Source organism: Erinaceus europaeus, chromosome 1 (assembly GCF_950295315.1).
Source record: "Erinaceus europaeus chromosome 1, mEriEur2.1, whole genome shotgun sequence".
Classification (NCBI taxonomy): domain Eukaryota; kingdom Metazoa; phylum Chordata; class Mammalia; order Eulipotyphla; family Erinaceidae; genus Erinaceus; species Erinaceus europaeus.
In genome coordinates, this window is record NC_080162.1 from 81,126,617 (window position 1) to 81,150,277 (window position 23,661).

A 23,661-nucleotide genomic window follows, 5' to 3' on the forward strand; every position below is an offset into this window, starting at 1 on the left:
TCACAAAGGCATTTTTGCACAGTGAAACATAGAAAAAGTACATTTTGACTTTTCCAGCAACCCAGTATCTCCCACATAGTTGTGCATACAGAAGTAAACCTCTGGAATATAAACATGGTGAGGGTAGAGGCCCCCTCATTTTTGTTTTCAGCGCCGGGCAACGAGCAGCTCCTTAACTAATTGGCAGTGTGAATGACTAATGAAAGTCACCTGTCCACTGACTCTGGGAGGAAAGGGTGGTCGCCACTCCTAGTCTGTAGGGGAAGTAATTAAAGAGCAAGGAAACAAGTCACTTGCTCTGGGTTGCAGAGTTAGTAAGATTTAAACCTAGGTACCCCCAACCCCCCCAAGACTGTTGTCCTTTGCTCCAGTACACAAAGACTAGGAAGAGGAAGTTGTGAGGGCCCCTTCATCACAAATGCCACCCCCCCCCAGGGGAATGCAGCACCCAGCACCCGCATAATCAGAAGGTTTCCATGATCTACTGCTGGCTCTCTGCGTCTTCCCTGGTTTCTGGGGTTGGCGGGCTGGGATAGTCACTGAAGAGGGGGACCAAGTGGCCTAAAAGTATTGTTCCTCTACTGCAGGCTCACAGGATGACCTAAGGCCTCAGCACAAAAGACAAGGACGAACACTAATTTGAAGGGACATAAGCACCTCTATGTTCATAGTTACATTATTCACAACAGTCAAAGAGTGGAAGCAGCCTAAATGCTCATCAACAGATGATTGGCTAGAGAAGTTATGGGATACATACTCCATGGAATACTACTCTGTAATCAAAATAGATGGTACTGTGTCCTTTGGGGCAAAATGGATGATGCAACTGGAGGTGATTATGTTTAGCAAAATAAGTAAGGAAGTGAATGACAACTACCAGATGGTTTCACTCATGTATGGGATCTAGAAAACAAACAACTAGACACAAGCAAACTGTTTCTAAGACTTGTGAGAACTACAGTGGTAATATTTCGGAGATGGGAAGGTGGGGGACACAGAACTTTGGTAGTGGGAGTGACGTGGAACTATACACTGTAAACTTAAAATCTTGTAATTCACTATTAATTACAAATAAAAAGTGGAGGGGGAAAACAAAAGACAAGGAGCTCCAGAGGCTGCTCAGAGTAGTCACGTGGAGTGAGGTTTTGCCAGTGTTGAACTAGGCTGGGAGTTTGCACTGCTTAAAGGAAAAAAACACAAAAAATTGAAAGTATATGTGCTCTTATCTCAGATTCCTTTCAAGTATGGGGAAGAAAAACTCCATGATCAGACAGGCTAACACTTTTGGAAGCCTACTGCATGCTGGGAGGTATCTCAGAGGTTTCTGGGGCCATTTGAGAATTTAAATCAGTTAAGCCTGACCATGCTGCATCTGTGATAGGGGTTAAGTGTGAAATGACCTTGTTTCTGTAACCCAGTGCTTGCTCTCAGGGACAGTGCCTTATTTGTCACTTGTGGTTCGCTGACCCCACCTCCCACCCCCTTAGTATGATTTTCTTACACGTTAGCCACTGAAGTTATTTAACTACATGGGCTTAGGGGAGAGCTGCTATTTCTCTCTCTTTTTTCTTTTCTTTTTCTTCTTCTTCTTTTTTTTTTTTTTTGGCAGAGCCAGTTAACAGTGACACCTGGTGGTAACATACAGCAAAGTTATACTTTACCCCTCCCCCTCCCCACTCCCCACCAAGTTGCAAGATTTATGCCCCCTCCTTGCAAGGCACATTGGAAAGATAAAATCATTAAACTGGAATGGCATCTCCGTTCTTAACATTTACAGCCTTGGTTATATCAACCACCCCCTGATCAATTTCCATTTCTAGAGTTTATAGCCTGGATATAAAAGCCTGCCACAAAGGCTATATTTAGTATGACGAATTAAAAAAAAGCAAACACAGTTTTGGTCATTCTTTGGAAGCAGGAAAAACAAGCAGGAGGAAGGACAAAGCCAACAATAATGCACACAAAGACTCTGACAAAGCTGCCTCCACTCCATCACATGGGATGTGTCTCCATTCCAATGTAAGGGAAGCAGTTCCTCCAAGGGAACAGCCCCCACCTGCCAGACCCACTGACACCTGCTCACTCATTTCCTCCTAGAATCTGAGAGGCCTGAGCAGTCAGTCACCTGCCCTCACAGGTTTCCTCGGCAGCTCTGCTGGACAGAGAGCTCATTTCCAAAGCAAGATGGTCATCTTGTTTAGTGTTAGGAACTCACTAGCTTTGGGGGAGCTGGGACATCTCTAGCGCTCACTAGTCCATCTGAATATTCAGTGACATTTGAGTTTTTGTAGCCCTCTGGTTACAGGGCTCCCCCTATCCTCACCACTGGGCACTGGCAAAGAACAAGTCTTCTTCTCTCATGAATGGAGGTCAAGGACTGCTGTGTGGAGAATGCTGAAGAGAAGCAAGAATAGAAAGTACAGTGCTCCAGGACACAGTTCAAGCCCTAACTCCTGACCTGCAGGAGTGGAGGGGAGGGAAGCATCATGAGTGATGAAGCAGTGCTGCCGGTGTCTCTCTTTCTCTCTTCCTCTCTCTCTCTCCTTCCGTTTCCAATTTCTTTCTTTCTTTTTTAAATATTTATTTATTTCCCCTTTTGTTGCCCTTGTTTTTTTTATTGTTGTTGTAGTTATTATTGCTGTTGTTACTGATGTCATTGTTGTTGGCTAGGACAGAGAGAAACGGAGAGAGGAGGGGAAGACAGAGAGGGGGAGAGAAAGATACACAGCTGCAGACCTGCTTCACCACCTGTGAAGCGACTCCCCTGCAGGTGGGGAGCCGGGGGCTCGAGCCGGGATCCTTACGCCGGTCCTTGTGCTTTGTGCTACATGTGCTTAACCCACTGCGCTACCGCCTGACTCCCTCCAATTTGTTTCTATCCAATAAATACAAACTTTTTTTTTTAAAGAGTAGATATGGGGGGCTGGTGAAGAAGCTGAAAGTAGAGATGAGGTTGGTCTGATCTGTTCTGAAGAGAAGTTGGCAGTTTTAAAAGATTTTTTTTTGCAAGGAAGGCTTCACTTCTGGAATGGATGTGAAATGTGAAGGACAGAGAATTAAAGACAAATAACTGGATGGATGTTTGTGGCCACTTGCTGAGTTGGGAATGCCATCATGTGGGGGGCAGTCTCTGTAGAGACTGTCTCCATACGAACTAGTCATGTCCTCTTCACTTACAAAGTGGTCAGGTTTCTCATTGTCTCAGGGTTCTTTTCTCATTGAGAGAGCTTATTAATTTCTGAATCAAGATGCCACATTAGCTCCTGATCAAGGACAACAATGCTTTTTTATTTTTTTTCCCTGACTTCAAAATAAGTTTGCAAATGATGTGTATGGGAAGCAATCAACCTTGTACTTCCTCCCCTCCCAGCCTGTCAGAGGGAGGTCATCTGACTCAACCCCGAATGGAATGCCGTGGAACAAACACAGGTAGCACAGCCAATTGGTCTGGCTGCATTTCCCTCTTCCCTGAGGCACCTTGAATACCAACTCAAGATTCAGCAAGGTCCAATTCTGGGTTTAATTGCTTTCAACAGAAAAAAAAAGAAGAAAAAGAAGAAGGAAATTAAAAACGGAGAGATAATGAATTGTGAACACAAGCTTGTTTGGTGGGTCTAAAGTGGGAGGACAGGCATGAGATGGGTGTAGCAAAACTACAGAATGGGACAGGAAGTGTGAGAGTCAGATCTCTGTAACCCCTATAACCCAAAAGAATGTACGTCAGGGCAAATTCATTATGCTCTTGAGTCGTACATTTAAGTTACAGCATAGTCTGCCTCAGGAGTAGACTATTTTCACTCTAGGTTGATTTTTTAAAAAAAAATTTGCCTCTTACTTTCTTTATATTTATTTATTTACTAAAATACTGCTTAGCTCTGGCGTACGGTGGTACGAGGGATTGAATCTGGGACCTCGGAGACTCAAGCATGAAAGTCTTTTGTGTAACAATTATGCTATCTCCCCTACCCACTAAAATTTTTTTTCCCTAGTGTGCTCCTTTTTGCATAGAGGCAAATAGTTGAAGACAGTGAAATAGAACCGCATCACCAAGGCTTCTTTCAGTGTGCTGGGGGCTGGGCTTGAACCTGGGTCTTGCACATGACAAAGCTAGCACACTAACCAGGTGAGCTATTTTTCCAGCCTTTTAAAATTTGGTTTTGTCTTCACTGGGGTTTCATTGCTCTAAGCCAGCTTTGTCCAGATATAGAGAGACAGAGATAAAGGGATAAAGAGACAAAGGAAGATAACACAGCACAAAGCTTCTCCCAGTATGGTGCAGGCCAGGCTTGAACATGGGTGTGTGCATGGTAAAGCAGGTGCACTACCTAGGGGAGCCATCTTGCCAGCCCCCCTCAGCCAATTCCTTAGATAATAAATAAAACTATCTGGGGTTGGGGTAGAAGCTGGCTGGATGCATCCCTAAGCTCAAGAAACCATAACTGATTCTGGACATAGGGGTATGACAAGAAAGGGACAGAAAGAAAAAGCGAACTGGGAGAAATCCAGAGCAAAAAATTGCAAAGGACAATAAATCAATTCAAAAAGATATTTCCATCACTCCCGGAGCATAAGGTTTATAAGGGAACAAGTTGGTTTTCCTCATTTCACAGTCAGAACAGTCTTTCAGACCTTCAGAGAATGAGATGACTTTCACCCCTTCAAGGGAGATCAGGGATGCGGTTCCAGAAACCTAAGAAGTGGGAGGGATTGCTTCTTTTCCCCTAGGACATGGAGCTGCAGGGCCCAGAGCAGTACACAGTGCCTAACAGGTAGTCAGGCTTTCACCCCAGCAGCTGGCATCCAAGGGATACCAGTTCTAGGGTGCACACTCTTCTTCCCTGGGAGGAGAGCTGAGGGAAGGAGGCCACAGTGCATCTGGGTCTCAGGTCTGAGAAATGTGACTGTGTTGGGTCTTATCTTTTGAGAAAAATCCTTTTGGTCATTAGAGGTGCGGAAGCTGTTCTCTAATAAGCAAAGCTAGTGGAAATTAAATTCAGAATTTCAGACCTGGGGAAGGCCTTTGACACCATTAGTCTAGTGGTTCTTAATCGTTCTTGATTTAGACTGCTATTATCACCAGCTGAATGTTCGATATGCTGCTGGGGAAAGTACACCTGCTTACACACACCCAGGGCTGCAGTTTCCAAGTGCTGCTCAGCAGTAGCCCAAAGCTTTCACTTTGTAGATGAAGTAGTTGAGGCTCACAGAGGTGCCAGAGACCCCTGGCTGACAGAACAGCAGGGCCTGGAAGTAGGCTGACCTCTGACCAGGAGAGTGCAGTGTCCCCTCCAGCATCCCCTCTTTTTGCCTTGTGCCCCTCTGGAATTGTTGCTGACATTGCAGCAGAGGAAAAAGGTTACCAGCAAAGAGATGCATCTAGTGAAAATGCCATCTCCCGAGTTGGCACAGTAAAGGAAATCATCTTAACCCGACAAGAAGAGAGAAAAAGAGCAGAGATGCCTCCGCTCTGCTCACCATTAGCAAATCATCTATAATTTAGAGCAAATGTAAAGAGACGGGGGTGATCAAGCAGACGTACCTCCTGGCAGCCTCTTGTAATTTCATGGGCTGTTTGGCGCTAAGGTAAATCAAGCAGGCATCAGCCACTTTATTCAGGTCACCCTCACCTGCAGAGAGGAAAAACAAAACAAGCATTGGCCCTCAGTCTTCATCTGGGCTGAACAGCAACCAACCGCCGCTGTCTGGTGAAATTGGAACAGCTAGGCAAGATGCTGGGGGGCTATTTTTGCCAACCCACTCATCAAAAAAACCACATCAAGACAAATGGAAAGGAGAGGCCAAAGTAAGATTGATGGATATGCATTAGGAGAGAGAGAGAAAGAGAGAGAGAGAGAGACATCTAAGAGGAGAGTGCAATGGCGGGGGTCAGAGGGAGTGTGCGGAGAGCATTCAGGTGGTGAGACTGGCTGGTACCTACCTAAGTCTAGTTTCTCACAGAGAGGGCCCAAGCCCTGCAGGACAGCCAGTTGCAACTTGAAGGCCAGCGTGTGGGAGTAAACCTGTCCAGTTCTGGCTGAGACCGGAGCCTGGGTTACTAGGGAGCCAGTCAGCTTTGGCAAGACATCTTTGCAGAACCGACTCCTTAGAAAATCACCACACTTGCCTCCCAGTGTACGCAAGACCTGCAGAAGCAACCCCCAACATGGTGACTGAATAGCGTCAAGGCAGCAAGAAAGCTAAAGACAATTCAATTTTGTAGGTCTCTACTTGGGATATATCTATATCTATATATATATATGGGGAGAGAGAGAGAGAAATCCTGCTGTTAATTTCTTGCCCATGGTTTGTGATTTTGACAGTTATAAATTTGGAGGGCTTGGCTCCTGAGGCATGGCTGCTTCTGTCCATAAATACAGATTACTTGGAGAATAATTCAAAGGTGTCCTGGGTTGGATGAATAATATGATTAATATCTTGATTTTCTACCTTATTTGTGTGTGTGTGTGTGTGTGTGTGAGAGAGAGAGAGAGGAGGAGGAGGAGGAAAGAAGAAAGAGCTTAAAGCAGTTCAAGTAGAAGTAGATCATCTCTTGAATCTCCCTAATATCCCTTGAGAAAAGACTTGGACTTTTTTGTTTTTTAATATTTTATTTTTTTATTTCCTTTTGTTGTCCTTGTTTTATTGTTGTAGTTATTGTTTTTGATGTCATCATTGTTGGATAGGACAGAGAGAAATGGAGAGAGGAGGGGAAGACAGAGAGGGGGAGAGAAAGATAAACACCTGCAGACTTGCTTCACCACTTGTAAAGAGACTCCCATGCAGGCGGGGATGCGGGGCTCAAACCAGGATCCTTATGCTGGTCCTTGCGCTTTGCGCCACGTGCGCTTAACTCACTGCGCTACTGCCTGACTCCCAAGACTTGGACTTTTAACTCTAGCTAGCTGAACAAACTCAAACACTGAGGCCCAGCTGTTGTTAAAATTCGGAGGCTCTAGCCGGGTTAGCTTCACTGGCGGGTAACAGAGACGACCAGAGACATACGGCTGGGCAGGGAAGCTGTATTTTTTTATTCAGGAACAACGATTCATAAACTAAACCAAACTAATCACCAAACAGAACTCTGCTGTCTATTTGCGGCGGCGCAAGCACTCTCTCTAACTCTTGAACTCAGGAACCCTGGAACTCTGTAACTCTGGAACTCTTGGGGTTCCCAGGGGCGGGGCCAAGTGGGCCCGCGAAACTAACTGGACTGATCCAATTTTCTTGGCGGGGGAGGGCTAGAACAAACCAATGTAAAGCATACAACAATTCCCCCTTTTCTTTTTAACTAAATGACTATAGTATCAAGGGTGTGGGGTGAACAGAAACCTATATCATACAGGCATTTTTAAAAAAGAAACTGGCACAAACATGGAGAAACATGCAAGCTAGTAACAAGAACCAGTGTGCTGCCAAGGGAAGGCCTGAGGGGGCCATTTTTGCCTCTGTGGGGCGTACTTTCTTGCCTCTGGGGGGCGTACTTTCCTCGACAGGCATTTGTATGGGGGCGGGGAACGGCCTAGAGTCCCAAAGGCAGCTGGCTGCAACTTACTTACTATGAAACAAAACTTGTTATTAGCATAACAAAAGCACAATCTAATGTTCTAATAGAGAAGGAATTTGAGACTTTTACATATCAACAACGTCTTTTTAACCTTTTGTTACACCCATTCAAGATGGAGTTGTGCACAGGAAAGGAAACCTCAGGCATGAGAATAATTAGCATAGCCATTGTGCAATCTACCATTTCTAATAGAGAAGGTAATGAAGAGTTTTACATATCAACAAGTCTATTTAACCTTTTGTTTAGACCAACTTAGTTAAAATATATTGCTTGTTAACTAATTTTTACCTCAGACTTTAAATGTAAGTTAATTTTATCTTTATGAGAATTACGTTGAAAACCTTTTTCATTTAACTTTGACTAGTAAGAATTTAGCCTTAAAGTTACTGTTTACCAAACTTTAAACATACACATAAACATAAATATGGTCATTAATACACAAGGAGAGAAACCTTTGTTACGAAGACATGTCATTTCAAACACGAATTTAGATATGTACTGTCTTAGTTGTTGGGGGGGGGGGTCACCATCTGGAGGTGGCTTCCCGCGCAGCTCCACTTCAAGGAATTGCAGGTTGTGATGTCTGCACAAATCTCTGCGTACTCTAGCTTGTCTGCCTTCAGACCGGACCGGCAGCTGGAGATCTTGTGTGCCCAGTTTCGGCAGGGAGCCCGGGGGTCCGGGAGGTCCAGGATTGTTCCAGAATTTATAGCAAGAGGGCAGGCGGGCCAGCTTTGTAGAAGGCGTGGGCCTAGGTGCCCAGGGGTGGTGGCCATGATAGGCCACCGCGGCTCTGCCCCATGGCCCTGCCATGTCTGCTGCCCTGCTCGCAGTGGCCGAGCAGCGTGGAGGGATCACACGTCCAGTGCCCTGCGCCACGCGGTGGAGAGCCGGCTCCTGTGGGCTGGCCTGCGTGCTGGCATTGGGCTCCTGCGTGTTGGCATCGGGCTCCTGTGTGGTGGCATCGGGCTCCTGCGTGCTGGCATCGGGCTCCTGTGTGGTGGCATCGGGCTCCTGCGTGGTGGCATCGGGCTCGTGCGTGCTGGCGTCAGCCTCCTGCGGGCTGCGGGGCTGCGGGCGCGGTGCGTGGGGTTGTCTGGGCGCAGCTGGCTGGCTGGCTGTTTAACCAAGTGGAAACAGCAGCTCCGCGCCTCGCCTCCCGCCCGCTGGCTATTCCCACTGGCTGTTCTGAGTTCTCCCGAGCGAGTGGAAACCACAGAGTGGTCCAGAGATAAATGTTCCAGAAACAGCAAAACAGTCTCGTGAAGAAAGAGCAGAGGCCTTTGGAGATCTCTTCACAAGCAGAAGAGAAGACCATAGTGCATAGGTAGCCAAATTGTCTTTACTTATCTGAGAGATGCGCAGGTCAGGTCCACGTGGGCGCCATTTGTTGTTAAAATTCGGAGGCTCCAGCTGGCCGGGCTGGCTTCACGGGTGGGTAACAGAGACGACCAGACACATACGGCTGGGCAGGGAAGCTGTATTTCTTTATTCAGGAACAACGATTCATAAACTAAACCAAACTAATCACCAAACAGAACTCTGCTGTCTCTTTGCGGCGGCGCAAGCACTCTCTCTAACTCTTGAACTCAGGAACCCTGGAACTCTGTAACTCTGGAACTCTTGGGGTTCCCAGGGGCGGGGCCAAGTGGGCCCGCGAAACTAACTGGACTGATCCAATTTTCTTGGCGGGGGAGGGCTAGAACAAACCAATGTAAAGCATACTTCACCCAGCTGTTGCTCCGTGCAGGCCTCCGTAGTGCGTGGCTAGCTGCAGTCCCTTGGCTGAGTCAGAGCCAGATCCCCCATGGTCTGAGCAGAGCCAGTTCCTTCTGTTCCACAGCACAATCTTTTATGCATATCACTCTCATTCCATCTTTCACAACAGGCAGGCTCTTTGCATGTCTAGTTTTAAACTTTCTCTAGCAGAACATATTGAAAGGTTTTACCCCACTGCACAAGACCGAGTACACAGGATAATAGGAATTTCTTTAAAAATTGGTAAGCAAGGCATAACCAACACAGAGAGTGTTGACCAGCTTTGCAGAGAACAAGGCATTTATTTCAGGTCCCTCAACTGGACCTGTACAAAATGTTACACAACTCAGGTGTTTATCAGCATGTCTGGGAGTAGAAAAGCAGTTTGAGTTATTGTGCACAATATTTTTCATTTTCCTATGCTTGCTGTCAGTTCATATAACCCATTAATTTGCATAAAGGAAAATGGTACATCTGAATAGGATTTAGTAAAGCTTCCTCCCCATTTTATTAGATGGGGGGGGGGGAGAGGAGACCATAGCACCAAAGCTTTCTTTGCACACATGGCAAAGCAGGACACTATCCAAGTAAGAGTAAGCTATTTCACCAGCCCTCTCTTTCTGTTTCTTTCTCCTTCTCTCTACATATAGGCATAAGAAATACACAAATGTGTCATTCAGTATATTTTGCTTTGGAGAAAACTGTTTATAGTTTTGCATTTTAAATGTAAGCTTGGATTTTGAGCCAGTGTATGCTAAAGAGAGCCAAGATATTTTCATCAAGTGTACTAGTAGCATTCCTGGCTTCATTTTATGTCCTGATACATCTTTTTTCTCTGTCTCATCTTGCTTACCTGCTTCTAATTTATGTTGGCTTGCCATGGTAAATGTATCTCTGTAGGTTGTCTTAAGTGCTTTCTTAGAACAAGGAAAGATATAAGTAAATAAGCTGAAACACACACGCTAATATAAGCCAAACTAAGCCAGGAAGAATAGCATCTTACATAGAGGGCTTTTAATTTTTCAAAGCATTTCAAAGCATAAACAGTTCCATTTCATTCTTAACAACAACAGTATGTGAAAGGTAGGCTAAGTGTTTTCTGAGAGCCAACCTGAAAATGGGTTTGCCCAAAGTGATTTGGTTGGGCAGAGGATGCTCATGCCAGAACCATGGCCCTCGGCCCTCATGCCTCAACTCCTGTGCACTGCAAAGAGCAATGGCCATGGTCTCACAGGATGGAGTTCTAGCAATTCACTGGCTGTGTTATTGAGAAAATCACCTGTCTTCTCTGAACTCACTTTCTCTTCTGTTAAAAATAAACAAACAAACAATAAAAGGCGAGTTTATGGGCTGGGGAGGTTGGATAATGGATATGCAAAGACTTTGATGTGTGAAGCACCCGAGGTCCTAGGTTCAATCCCTAGCACTACTATAAAACAAAGCTGAGCAGTGCTTTGGCAATAATAATAAAAAAAGTAAGAATGTGAACTTACTGCATTTTTGCCTGGCACATAGTAATTGTTCAACAAACATCTGCCTATTTTTCACCTACCAATGCACTCTGTTTCACATTTAAAAGGAGACAAGCTTTTATTTTCTTCTTTTGCTGTAATTTCTTCCAGACATATCACATTGCAATCAGATAAAAAGAGAATAAATCCCAGGGCCAAGCAGTGGCACAGCTGGTTTAGCGCATATGCTATAGTGTTGAAGGATCTGGGTTCAAGCCCCTGGTCCCCACCTACAGGGGTAAAGCTATATGAGTGGTGAAAGCAGAGCAGTAGAGCTGCTCTCTGTCTCTCTCTATCCAATAAAAGAGAGAGAGGGGGAGAGAGAGAATAAATTCTCAAAGACACTTTTCACTCTATGGCTGAGAGTGGTGGGGCATCAGCGCTGACCTGGAAAGCTCTGAGCACTGCCAGTGGGTCATCATTGGTGAGCCGTTGCACGATCGAGGGCCAGGCCCGATGAGCCAAGGGAAGGAGCTGGTTCTTGTGGGACTGCAGCACAAACACACACAGATCTAGCACATCCAAAACCTGAAAGAAAAGAGGATGTGATGTCGGGAGATAGTAAAACTTTGAAACCAGAGACCTGAGATCAAGTCATCATTTTATAAGAATAAAATTTAGAGACTTGTTCATTAAATACTAATGACTCTTGACTACATGCCAAGCACTGGATAGATATTGGGAGGACAAAAATAACATGATTCTTTGCCTTCATGGGGACTATGCTCATCTGGAGAAAGAGGTTAATTAATAATATACCCAGTAAAGGGATGATTGCCAAATAAGACAAGTACCCGGAAAGGAAGCCAAGGGTAAAATGCAAAGAAACTAAAGGAGTGATCAAAATCACACAAACTGTTAACAAGGGCTTCTCTGAGGAAGTAACCTCTAAATGAGACCGGGCAGGTAAGGAGGAGTTAGCCATGTAAAGAGTGAAAGGCAGTTCCTAGAGCTGGACACAGTAACAAGAAGGACCTAGAGGTGGAAATGTCTGTAGCACTCAGGAAAGTATTGGTGAGCAGCGTGGAGTGGGACAGGAGTGGTGAGCTGGGCAAGGAAAGTGTCACATTCTCTTTTGTACTAAGTGCAGTGGGGAGTCATCAAAATGTTTAAGCAGGGAAGTGGCATGATATGATTCATGTTTTAAAAAGGTCATTCTGGCTGCTGAGTGGAGAAGGGACTTGAGGTGAGAGAGAAGTGTGGAAGTCTCTCAGGAAGCCACATACTTGTCCCACAAGAGAAGACAGAGTATGTGGCCACACAAAGGTGCCAGAGGCAGGGAAGTGAAAAGGATAGAAGTCTATACATGAAAACAGTTGAGATCCATTTAGAAGATGAACTGGTTTAACTGATGAAGAGTTTGGTATCGGGAGATGAGGAGAGGTTCCAAAAAAAGTGCTGCTTAGGTTCAGACCTAGCAACCGGGCAGATGCAGGTGCAGCTTAATGAGACAGGAATAACGGAGGAGCTGGAAACAGAGAGGCTGGGGGAGGGCATGCTCTGCTCTTCCTAAATGGAGAGGTCAAGTAGACAGCTGAGAGACAGGTCAATCTCAGAAGAAAGGTTTGGGGTAGACCAGATTTAGACTAGATTTAAAAAGAAGGGTTTGGGGTAGACCAGATTTAGACTGGATTTAAAAAGACCTTGCCTGGATACCTGTGAGTGTGTTTCCTGCTCTCTTACATCTCACAAGTTTGCTGGGAACAGATAATCCCCTTCAGTGTCACAGGCAGTGGGTGCCATGAGGAAGCAGCACAGTTTTCCATCTGCACAGAGCAGGCAAAGTCAGAAGGACAGTGGGGTCTGCTAGCACTGAACAGTAAACTCTATATTCCAGCACACACCAAGCCCAGAACAGAAACCAAGAACAAAAGAAATCCTGCCTTAGGGCTGGAGGGTTAATAGTCGGGGGAGTGAGGGAAATCTCAGATGAGTGGAGGGCAGAACAGTTAGTGGAAACGGCTTTGGTATAATTGGCTGGCTCTGAATTTGAATTCTGCCACTATGACAGTCATGCCATACTTCACTGATCCAAAGATGCCCGTTTTCCTACTCAGCCTGGAAAAATGTTTTTCCTGTTTTTAATTTTTCTTCTCAACTCCTAATTTTCAGTGTGTTACATCTTGGAGAGGCCTTCTCCAATGACTAGATCCAAATCAGAAGAGAACCTCTGTCTTATTCAATAGGATTTCTATTTGTTTATCTTTTTTTAAATGAGAGAGGTACTCAGAAAAATACAGAGAGAAAATACCAGAGCACTGCTTAGCTCTGGCTTATGAAGGTGCAGGAGACTAACCCTAGGACTGCAGAGCCATTTTGTAGAACCATTATGTTGTCTCTCCAGACCTCAATAGGATTTCCTACAAGATAAGTTCCCAATATAGTTTTGCTACATGGGTGAATTGCTATTTTCTATGACCAGAACTACTAATTACCTTCATAGCATTTCTTGACTTTCTATGTACATGTTTATGTATAGCCTCTTTTCCTACAAGAGATAGGAAGTTCTATGAAGACAGGGATCAAGTCCATTTCATTTCCTTCTGTCTGACCTGTAGCAGTTCTCAGTGAACACTGGTGAGTGGGTAAGTGCACATGCCAAATGTGATGCTGTCTCATATTTACAATCAACTCAATGAGGTCCATTTTACAGGTGAAGAAGCTGAGACCCCAAAAGTCACATGGCTCATAAGGAATACAGTCAGGGTTTGAATGTGAGTATGTAGATCTAACTCTCGAAGGTTGATGCTCTTAAGAACTACGGTACTGGGGGTAGGTAGCTTAAGGATTATGCAGAGACTCTCATGCCTGAGGTTCTGAGGTCTCTGGTTCAATCCCCTCACACCACCAGAGCTGTGCTTTGGTAAAAACAAACAAACAAACAAACAAAAAACAGTCAAACAACGATGGTCTTTATACGGCCAACACAAGACCTTCATAAATGGGAAGACGCTTTGCTAAAGTGTGAGGTGAGGACTGTTACTTGTTTCTAGCACATGCTCCCTTGCCTCATAACCTTTGTCCCACTTCTTTCCTCTGAGAAACAGTTCAAGGTTAACATCCTCATCCTTGGACTGAATGGCTATGGTCATGGTAAAGTAAATGTTTGTGCCAGCAATTAACCTTCTACACTATTTGCCAACTCTAAGTATTGGCAAAGAATCATTCTGTTTGCCACCCACATATATTCTGCTCCCCCAGAACCTATGGTGTGGACACTTATCCTCAGATGGCTGATTCTGGGCCCTGCTAGAAATAAGTTCCAATAAACCCTGTCTTCCTCTGCCAGCTCTCTGGGTGCTTTCTTTGATACTGCCTCTCAATATCCCTACAGCCTTAAGAATCGGGCTTGTGACCCTCCTCACTTACTTCCTATTTCACTTCCCTCAATCACTCCAAAGCTAACCTTGTCAGACAAAGTAAAAACTACAAAAGCTGAATAAGGGCAAGAAACTGTCATACTTGAATGATGACTCTTTAGTCACTACCAGGCCACCCCATCACCTGGTGCCCTAGTCAGGGAGTCCTGGAATTCTCACAGAGACATGATGGGTCTAGACCTCTAGCAGATCCCTCTCTCCACTATCACTGGTCATCTCCATCAGGAACAACATAATGGACCCCTTTGTGGGCCCCTATAGGACCTTGCCCTCAAGTGGATCAACAATGGTAGGGACTGTTCCATTCTCCAAAGGGAGGATAGGTAACATACTCTACCACTCAAGGGAGATGGGTCCTGAAATTAGTACAGCCTAGAATGCTCCTAGACATGACCACAGAATGCCAGATCAGACCTACAGGGATGCAGAGGTTACATAGGCTCCTAAGCTGAATACGGGCCCCAGATCAAATCGATGGGGTTTACGGTTAACAATATTTATACACCTTTCCCATATTTGGGAGCTACTCTCTTCCCTGATCCAGCTTTCTAGTTCTTCTTCCAACTATGACACCATCTCCCCAGACAAATACCCTGGGTGGTCCACCTGCATGTTACCTGTCAGACACAAGGAACAACTAGTAAAGTTATGGGCCCCTTGGAATATACCTAAAATAGACCTAATGGAGACCCCCAAATCTTCATCTACAATATTCTTGCCTTTAGGTTCACGATTAGCCAACAATTTGTTCTGCTTTATATCTTACCTCTTTTTCAGCCACCAGGTTCCAGATACGACCATGATGCCAATCTGACTTCCTTCGGCAGACGACCCCACTACCCAACTAATGTGTCCTAGAGCCCTGCCTTTCCAGGGCCCTGCCCCACTACAGAAACAGAGAGACAGGCTGGGAGTATGGATCTACCTGCCAACACCCATGTTCAGTGGGGAAGCAATTACAGAAGCCAGACCTTCCACCTTCTGCACCCCATAATGATCCTGGGTCCATACTCCCAGAAGGATAAAAAATAGGAAAACTTTCAAGGGAGGGGATGGGATATGGAGTTCTAGTGGTTAACCTATGGTTTTGTTGATATTTTCTATTAAAAAAAAAAAAAGAATCAGGCTTATGGTCTGACAGCTAAAGGACCAACTAGATACCTAAGTAAGACTTTGCATGTGGCTGCTTACTGGATGGAACAGATGAATGCTAAGAGGTGTCTCTGGGAAGACCACACAAATTCCATAGAACACAGACCCTAAGGTTTGATGATCTGTGGGTCAGAGGTTCTAGCCCACCACCCCCAGGAGGGCAATGTGTAAGGTAGTTGTTTCTCCACTCTGTTTGGGGGTGAGGCTCTACTGTTTTCCTCTGAGAGGAGATCTTCCCCCAGGTGATACTGGGAGACCTACCCCCACTATCCTCTTTCTGGAGTCACCGCTGTGTAGCTTAATTCCTTTCTGATAGGAATGCTGCTTGGGAAATTGCCAGTAAACAAGAATATAAGCTTAAGAAAAGTATTGGCTTTTTAATTTTTTTTTTTATTATTATTTTTACTAGGATGAAAATGGAAACAGAAACAGAGATAAGGGTTAGCATCAGATTTGGGAAAATGACCACTTTAAAGTATTAAAACCTGCATCAGCTCAGAAAAATGATAGAATTCCCAAAGCATATGGTTTTCTTTTCCTTGGAGGTTCAGTGAATCTCCAAAAGGCCTCAGCTCCCCTTTGGCATGTGAGCTGACACAGGAAGATGCAAGGTGACTGGTCACCCTGCAGATGAACTCATCTTGAAGCTTTCTCCTAGCCATTACATGTGGACCTAAAAGTAACGCTGCTACTTACTCACTCACATCATCACTGTCAAGCAGACCAAGCGTTAGTCCTGCTGTTCTATGAAGGCAGGGAAATGGTTGTACACTGACCTTCAAGCGGATTTTCAGGCTTTTGTCTGACAGCAAGTGGATGCACCGTTCCATCACATCTGTGGCTATCTGGATCTGCACTGGCAGTGGTGGTTCCACATCTGGACCCGTGTCCTTCTCATCCACTTCAGGAGGTTTTGACTGCTCCTCTGGAACAAAAGAATGTAAGTGGGACAGTGTCTTATGAGATGTTCTGCTCCATATGAGCCTCTCAACCTCAGATTCAGGAGCAGACCTGCAAGGAAAAATGTCTAGAAACTGATAGTGAGGAAACTATGTCAAATCTTCACCAAACTTTGGTCATAAATCATTAATAGTTAAAAACTGGGAGGAGGGACCAGAGATAGCTCACTCAGTAGAGCATGAACATTACCAGGAAAGAGGCCCTGGGCTTGACCTCTGGTGCCACACGTTTGGCACTGGAGACGCTCCATGGATAGTGGAGTGGTGCCGAGGTATCTCTCCTCTTTCTCTTAAAGAGGGTAGGAGGCTCAGTGCCTTCTGGTGGAGGGAGGAGGTATTTTGATGATAAAGTGTGCTAACGCATATTTTGGGGAGGTGTGGAATTATACTCCTGAGATAAATATAGGCTTATATTTATCTTCCACTGAAATAATGAAATAAAGTGAGGAGTAGAAAATTGAGCTAAGCTTTTTTAGGACCATACTCTCACTGTGAAATAGCAATGGCAGGGACTGCCCCATTCTCCGAAGGGAGGCTGGGTCATCCTACTCTGCCACTTGAGGAAGACTGGTACTGAAATGAGTGCAGCCTAGAATGTTCCCAGCTGTGATTATGGACTTAGCCTGATATGGCTTAGCCTGACAGGGACTCAGAGGTTATACATACAGGTTTCCGTACTAAACAATAGATATGGGCCCCGGGTTAGATCTGTGGTAAATAGTTGATTGCATTTATGTATCTTCTTCAAATCTGCGAGCAACTCTCTTCCCTAATACTGCTTTCTAGTTCTAGTCCCAACTTTGACACCATCTTCCCAGATGATATTTCTATTCTATCCTGTGTTAGATCTCAAGTTCAAGCAAAGATTATTAAGACATAGGCTCCTAGGAATATTATTCCTACTTCATGGTCCTATTTATTAAATGTTTTGTCCTATTTTCCATCTTACTGCATTTCTGCCATCAAGTTTCAGACAATACTATGATTCTATCCTGACTTCCCTGGGCAGACAACCTGACCAGTGCCTCCTAGAACCTCGCCTCTCCAGGACCCTACCCAACTCAGGAAAAATAGAAACAGGCTGGGGGTATGGATCGACCTGCCAATGCCCATGTCCAGTACAGAAGCAATTACAGAAGCCAGAACTCCCATCTTCTGTACCACCCCCCCAAGAATTTTGGTCTATACACCCACTGGAGGGGATGGGAACTAAATGGAGTTATACCTCTACTACCTTACAATCTTATAAATCAATATTAAGTCACTAATAAAACATAAAAAAGTCAGAATCTTAAAAACATTTTACTATGTTAGAAATAATATATTCCTATTAATAGTAAAAAAAATAATAAAAGAAAAAGAAAGGAAAGGAAAGGAAAGAAAATTGAGCTAGGGAGGATGCTCCGTGATACTGCCTATGTGGCCCTGGGTTAATTCCCTGGGGGAAAACCCTTCTATACAGTCAAGAGGGAATGTTCACATAAACTACTGAGCATCAAACAACGGCATGTTCAACTACTGAGGGTCCTAAAACTTGTGCCTACTGAGTACTTTAAAGATAAGGAAAAATACTTTTGAAATAACCTTGATTCAGAAAGAGAAGGCAGGATTCAAGACTGAACACACATCTAAGCACTATTATGTACTTTTTTTTTTTCTCCTCCGCAGAAGATGAAGCACAGGGCCGGTGGCAGCATACCTGGAGCACACATGTTACAGTGTATAAGGACCCTGGTCGAAGCCCCAGGTTCCCATCTGCAGGGGGTACATTTCAGTAGTGGTGAAGCAGGGCTTCAGGTATCTTTATTTCTCTCTCTCTCCTCTTCCTTCTCAATTTCTCTCCATCCAAAATAAATAAATCAATAAAATATAAAAAAAAGATAAAGTCAAATATTAATAGAGATGGACTCATAAAATAATGTTTTTTTTTCTATACTTGATTTTTTTCCCCCCAATTTTTATGAATCCTTCAAATAAAAACACATGACGACAAGGTTCTAATTTGTAGCCCCAAAGTGTGACTACTCCCTGGATGGTCTCTGCTCTCCCTTTTACTCTCAGCCCTTTCCTCTTTGACTAAAGCTGGCACAGCCTATAAACTTTTTGATGGCCAGGATCAAGTCTTACTTATCTTTTTAAAAAAATTTTATTTATTTTTAGTTTTGAGAGAGATGCAGAGAGAGAGAGAGGGGGAAAGAGAGAAAAAAAAACAAAACACCAGAGCACTGCTCAGTGCTGGCTTATGGTGGTGTAGGGGATTGAACCTGGAACTTCTGGAGCTTCGGGCATGAGAGTCTGTTTGCTATCTCAGCCCCCCCCCCCCCAGTCTTACTTATCTTTATACAAGAGATGACAGTGACAACTTGGAGTACCACACAGGAGGGGCAAGATTGCTCAGGGGAGGTTTGTTCAATTCTTCTCTCTACGACCTATTAGCAGCAATTGTCATTTTACATGACCTCTTCCAAAACACAGGGATAAAGCCTATTTACCTCATCTGCTTATTGAAATGAAACATGAAACCTAGGCCAAAATCCCTGCCCTAAAAGAATTTTTTTTTTAAATCTTTTGATAATTCTAGCCCCAGCCCCACCCCCCACCAGTTGTACTCATTTCTAGTGAGCTGAGCAATGCTTCCTTAACTTTTTCTCCTATCAGTTTCCTGTTAGAAAAAAAGAAAGAAAGAAAAAGAGGGGGCTGGGAGATAGTGCTGTGGGGTAAGCGCACATAGCACGAAGTGTGTGGACTGATGTTGGGATTCCTGTTTGAGCCCCCAGCTCCTCACCTCTGGGAGGTAGCTTCATAGGTGGTAAAGCAGGCCTACAGGTGTCTATCTTTCTCTCCCCGTCTTCCCCTCCTCTCCTGATTTCTCTCTGTCCTGTGCAACAGCAATAACATTGACAATAACTTCAACGACAAGGGTAACAAAGACAACAAAAAAGGAAAAAATGGCCTCCAGGAGCGGTGGATTCGTAGTGTAGGCACCGAGCCCTAGTGATAACCCTGGTGGCAAAAAAGAAGGAAAAAATCATACGGATGAGGCCACACCTGTCTCTTAACAAATGCTGAAAAGAAAAATGATAAATGCATTTGTTGATTGCTTGGATTTCTTGGGGAAAGGGACCTCAAATACACAAGGTGCTTTTACTGTCGTTAAAACAAAAAACACATGTCAAACTAATACCAAGCCAAACATTCCTTACAATGCCACGTGTATGGTGTGTACTTGATGAATGATAATTAACAGAATGATAAGGCTGTGCTTTTTCTTCCCAGATGAGGAGTGTTGTTTTGAAATTCACCCATTTCAGAATTTTAGTTGAAGGCTGTGGACTTTCCTGTTGTTGGAAGAAAGATTTGATTCATCTAGTCTGCTCCCAGTGAACATCAACTAGAACCAGAAGATCCTAATCAGGAAAGAGTGAATTCACTGACAAAGCTAGAATTCAAACAAGAATGGCAAATCCGGATTATAAGGGATCAAGATGTCCTCCCTTTTTCAGAGCTTTCAGATTTGGGTGAGAAACATACTTTACAAAAGAGGAGGATTGAGTTAGCCAAGGAACAAAACTGAAAAGAAAAAGCCAGATAGATTTCTGATCAGGGAACTCTATCTTTGGGGAGAACAACAACTCAACTCTGTATAAATCATTATTTGGGCTCTGTGATACTATTCTGTTATTTAGCAAGAATTTGCTGTAGTTAGCTGCATTGAGCGACCATTTCCTGTTATCCTGGAAGTACTGGCTTCAGTTCACCAGAGTCTCAGAGCAGAGGTAGCCAAAAAAGAGAGGGGGGAAGAAAAAAAAGAAAAGGAAATCTGCTCAATTTCATCCTAACAAACTAATTTGGGACTCAGTTCGATTTAGGACAGTTCTGAGACCACCAAGCTCATTATGACTTGGCATTTATATTTGCAGAGGAGGTTCTAATAATTTATTAATCCTTCCATGACCTGAAGCTCCAGATTGAGCTTGTGAATAAAACAATAGGCCACAGCTCTAACTAGCCCAGACTCCCTTCTCCTTTATCATATAAATTGGTAAGAAGGGAAAAAAAAAAAAAAGAAAAGAAAAAAAAAAATCTCATATGAATAAATAAATAAATGAACAAAGTATTTGAGTAGACAATGGGCATAAGAAAAAACTGTTTTATACAGCAAATCCTAACAAAGGGATTTTTCAAAGTTAACCCAATTACCAAATAATGTGATTATAACAATAACGATTGTCTTCTTGAACCCTAAGACAGCAGGAACCTCACATTTCCACTATAGAGCCTATATTTCCCCCAGTCCTGGAACCTTGGGGTGAGGCACACTTTCCTGCATGCAATTCATACCAAATAATATTGCATCCGCCGATCCCAATCTAATCAACGCAACGAGTGCCACCTTAGCATGCTTCACTTCAGACTGTGTCCAGAGACTTCAGGTGTGGAATGACAACCCTTCAGCTTCATTACTTGGGTGAGACCTTTCCTTTTATAGTATTCTCTTGTTCCATTCCAGGTGGTTCACTTCCTAACAAAGTCCCAAAACCTAGATATAGATCAGGTCCCATGAGATAGAGCCTATGTTCACAAGTATCCATAAACTAGGGCAAAATATATACCTGAAAGCAAAAGTACACAATAGTCTGCAGTGAGTACACACACACCCCCCCCCCCCCCCCCCCGCCAACACTTCATCTGCACTATTCCAGCCTTTAGGTCCATGATTGTTCAACAGTTTGTTTGGCTTTGTAGGCTAACTGTCTTTTCAGCCACCAGGTTCCAAATGCCAGCATGATGCTGACCAGACTTACCTGGGCAGACAACCCCACCAATGTGTCCTGGAGCTACGCTTCCCCACAGCCTCACCCCACTAGGGAAAGAGAGAGGCAGGTGGGAGTATGGATCGACCAGTCAACGCCCATGTTCAGCGGGGAAGCAATTACAGAAGCCAGACCTTCTACCTTCTGCATCCCACAATGACCTTGGGTCCATACTCCCAGAGGGATAAAGAATAGGAAAGCTATCAGGGGAGGTTATGGGATACGGAGATCTGGTGGTAGGAATTGTGTGGAGTTGTACCCCTCTTATCTTATGGTTTTGTTAATGTCTCCTATTTTTTAAAAATATTTATTTATTCTCCTTTGTTGTTCTTGTTTTATTGTTGTCGTTGTTGGATAGGACAGAGAGAAATGAAGAGAGGAGGGGAAGACAGAGGGGGAGAGAAAGATAGACACCTGCAGACCTGTTTCACCACTTGTGAAGCGACTCCCCTACAGGTGGGGAGCTGGGGGCTTGAACTGGGATTCTTACACCGGTCCTTACGCTTTGCACCACGTGCACTTAACCCACTGCACTACCGCTCAACTCCCCTCCTTTTTTAAATAAATCTAAAAAAAAGAAAAAAGAAAACAACTGTTAGGTAAGAAAGACATTCAAATTTAGCAGTAATAAAAAAAAAAACCCAACAAAACAAAACAAAACAAAACAAAGTAAAATAATAAGAAATACTTTCCACCTATTCATTGAGGGAGAAATAAAATCGGTAATAGCCAGTGGTGGCAAGGTTATGGTTAAACTAGTGTTAATCCTACAATACTGAAGGGAAGATGTAAATTGATACAACCTTTCTGGAAAACAATTTAGCAAGCATAAAATGTTCATATCCTTGACCCAGAAATCCTACTTCTGGGACTTATATAGAAATTGCACACATACACACACACACACATACACAAAAAAAGAAAAATAGGAAAAGGTCATGTGCACAAAATTCTCCACTGGATTTTTTAATGTGAAAAAGCAAGAAGCAACCTAGACTTCCTGCAGGGGAATGGATGCTTAGGTAAGCTATTAAAACATTAATTATGTGAATGCTCTAGCAACACAGAGAGTTGCTTATTATATAACTAAACATAGAAAAGGTAAAAATGCATTTAAATTTTGGGCACATCCACATTTTAGGTAGGTTTGTGACAAAAAAATAGAATGGGAAGACACAGCACAAAAAATGATAATGCCTATGGTTATGCATGACTTTTTTCTTATTTATAAACTTTTCTTTTTTTAAAAGGCCTCAGACTTGGGCCATCTTTCTACCTTTTTTTAAATTAATTTTTTCAATATTTATTTTCCCTTTGCCTGTGAAGCGACTCCCCTACAGGTGGGGAGCTGGGGGCTTGAACTGGGATCCTTACGCCGGTCCCTGCACTTTGTGCCACCTGCGCGTAACCCGCTGCGCTACCGCCCGACTCCTATTTATGAACATTTTATGACACTTAGTTTTACCTTCATTATAAAAATCTGAGACATTTCCATCTGCAACATCCTTTTCCTTGAGGTAGCTCAGCAAAAAGTATTCAATGTCTTCAGCTGTAGTGGCATTATTCTCCAGAATTCTTTGGTTCAAATGACTTTCCTCCTTCTCTGCCGTATGCTCTTGGGGTTGTCCAACATGATTTGTGTCTGGGAACCACTGTGCTGTAAGTAAAGTGTTATAATGATCACCTTGGTCACTGACAATAGACATTTGTACGTTATAAGAATAAATTCTTTTCCATGACCTAAAGGCCCCTGCTATTAGACCCTTCCAGCCAAATTTTCTCCCACTCTTAATTGTCTGTCAACTGATCACTTTCCAGTTCTTCTAACATAGCAGGTGTTTTGTTTTGAATTTTTTTCCCTCCAGAGCATTGCTCAGCTCTGGCTTATGGTGGTGGTGGTGGTAGGGGATTAAACCTGGGACTTTGGAGCCTCAGACATGAGAGTCTTTTTGCATAACCATTATGCTATCTACCACTCCCCCACGCCCTATTTTGGATTTTTTTTAAAACCAGAGCACTACTCAGCTCTGGCTTATTATGGTAGTGAACCTATTATTAACTTATTATGGTGACTGAACCTGGGACCTTGGAGACTCAGGCATGAAGATCTTTTGCACAACCATTATGCTGTCTCCCTAGCATCATGCCAGGTGTCTTTTCAGTCTTGGGATTTTTGTATATGTTGTTCTTTCTGTCCAGAATAATCTCCCCCATGCCAGATCTAACTTCAAATTACTTTTTGTGTCATAGTACAAACAGAACCTGTAAACTTAAGCTATGACTTGAAACCCCATGGTAACATGTTGCTCATTTTTTCCCCCTTTTTTTGCTGCCAGGAGTATCACTGGGACTCAGTGACTACATGATTAATCTACCACTCTCAATGCCCATTTCCTCCCCCTTTTGATAGAGACAGAGAGAAATTGAGAGAAGAGGGAGGATAAAAAATATATATAGAGAAAAAGAGACATCCGTAGCATTGTCCCACTTCTCATGAAGTGTCTCCCTCCAGGTGGGGTCTAG

General features: G+C 43.8%; 1 protein-coding gene across 4 annotated transcripts in view; it reads right to left on the minus strand.

Moving 5' to 3' along the window:
* The window catches only part of TTI1 (TELO2 interacting protein 1), a 105,542-nt gene that overhangs the window by 47,549 nt on the left and 34,332 nt on the right, over window positions 1-23,661 (minus strand). For 2 of the 4 annotated variants that reach the window (XM_060189820.1, XM_007518473.3), the window contains exons 3-7: window positions 22,604-22,795; window positions 16,142-16,290; window positions 11,221-11,361; window positions 5,939-6,143; window positions 5,540-5,627 (exon numbers count right to left, since the gene is read on the minus strand). In XM_060189820.1, the coding sequence (XP_060045803.1) occupies window positions 5,540-5,627; window positions 5,939-6,143; window positions 11,221-11,361; window positions 16,142-16,290; window positions 22,604-22,795 (775 nt within the window). Of the gene's footprint in view, window positions 1-5,539; window positions 5,628-5,938; window positions 6,144-11,220; window positions 11,362-16,141; window positions 16,291-22,603; window positions 22,796-23,661 lie in introns of those variants that run through there. The other 2 variants (XR_009549499.1, XM_060189827.1) reach the window with 2 other exon arrangements.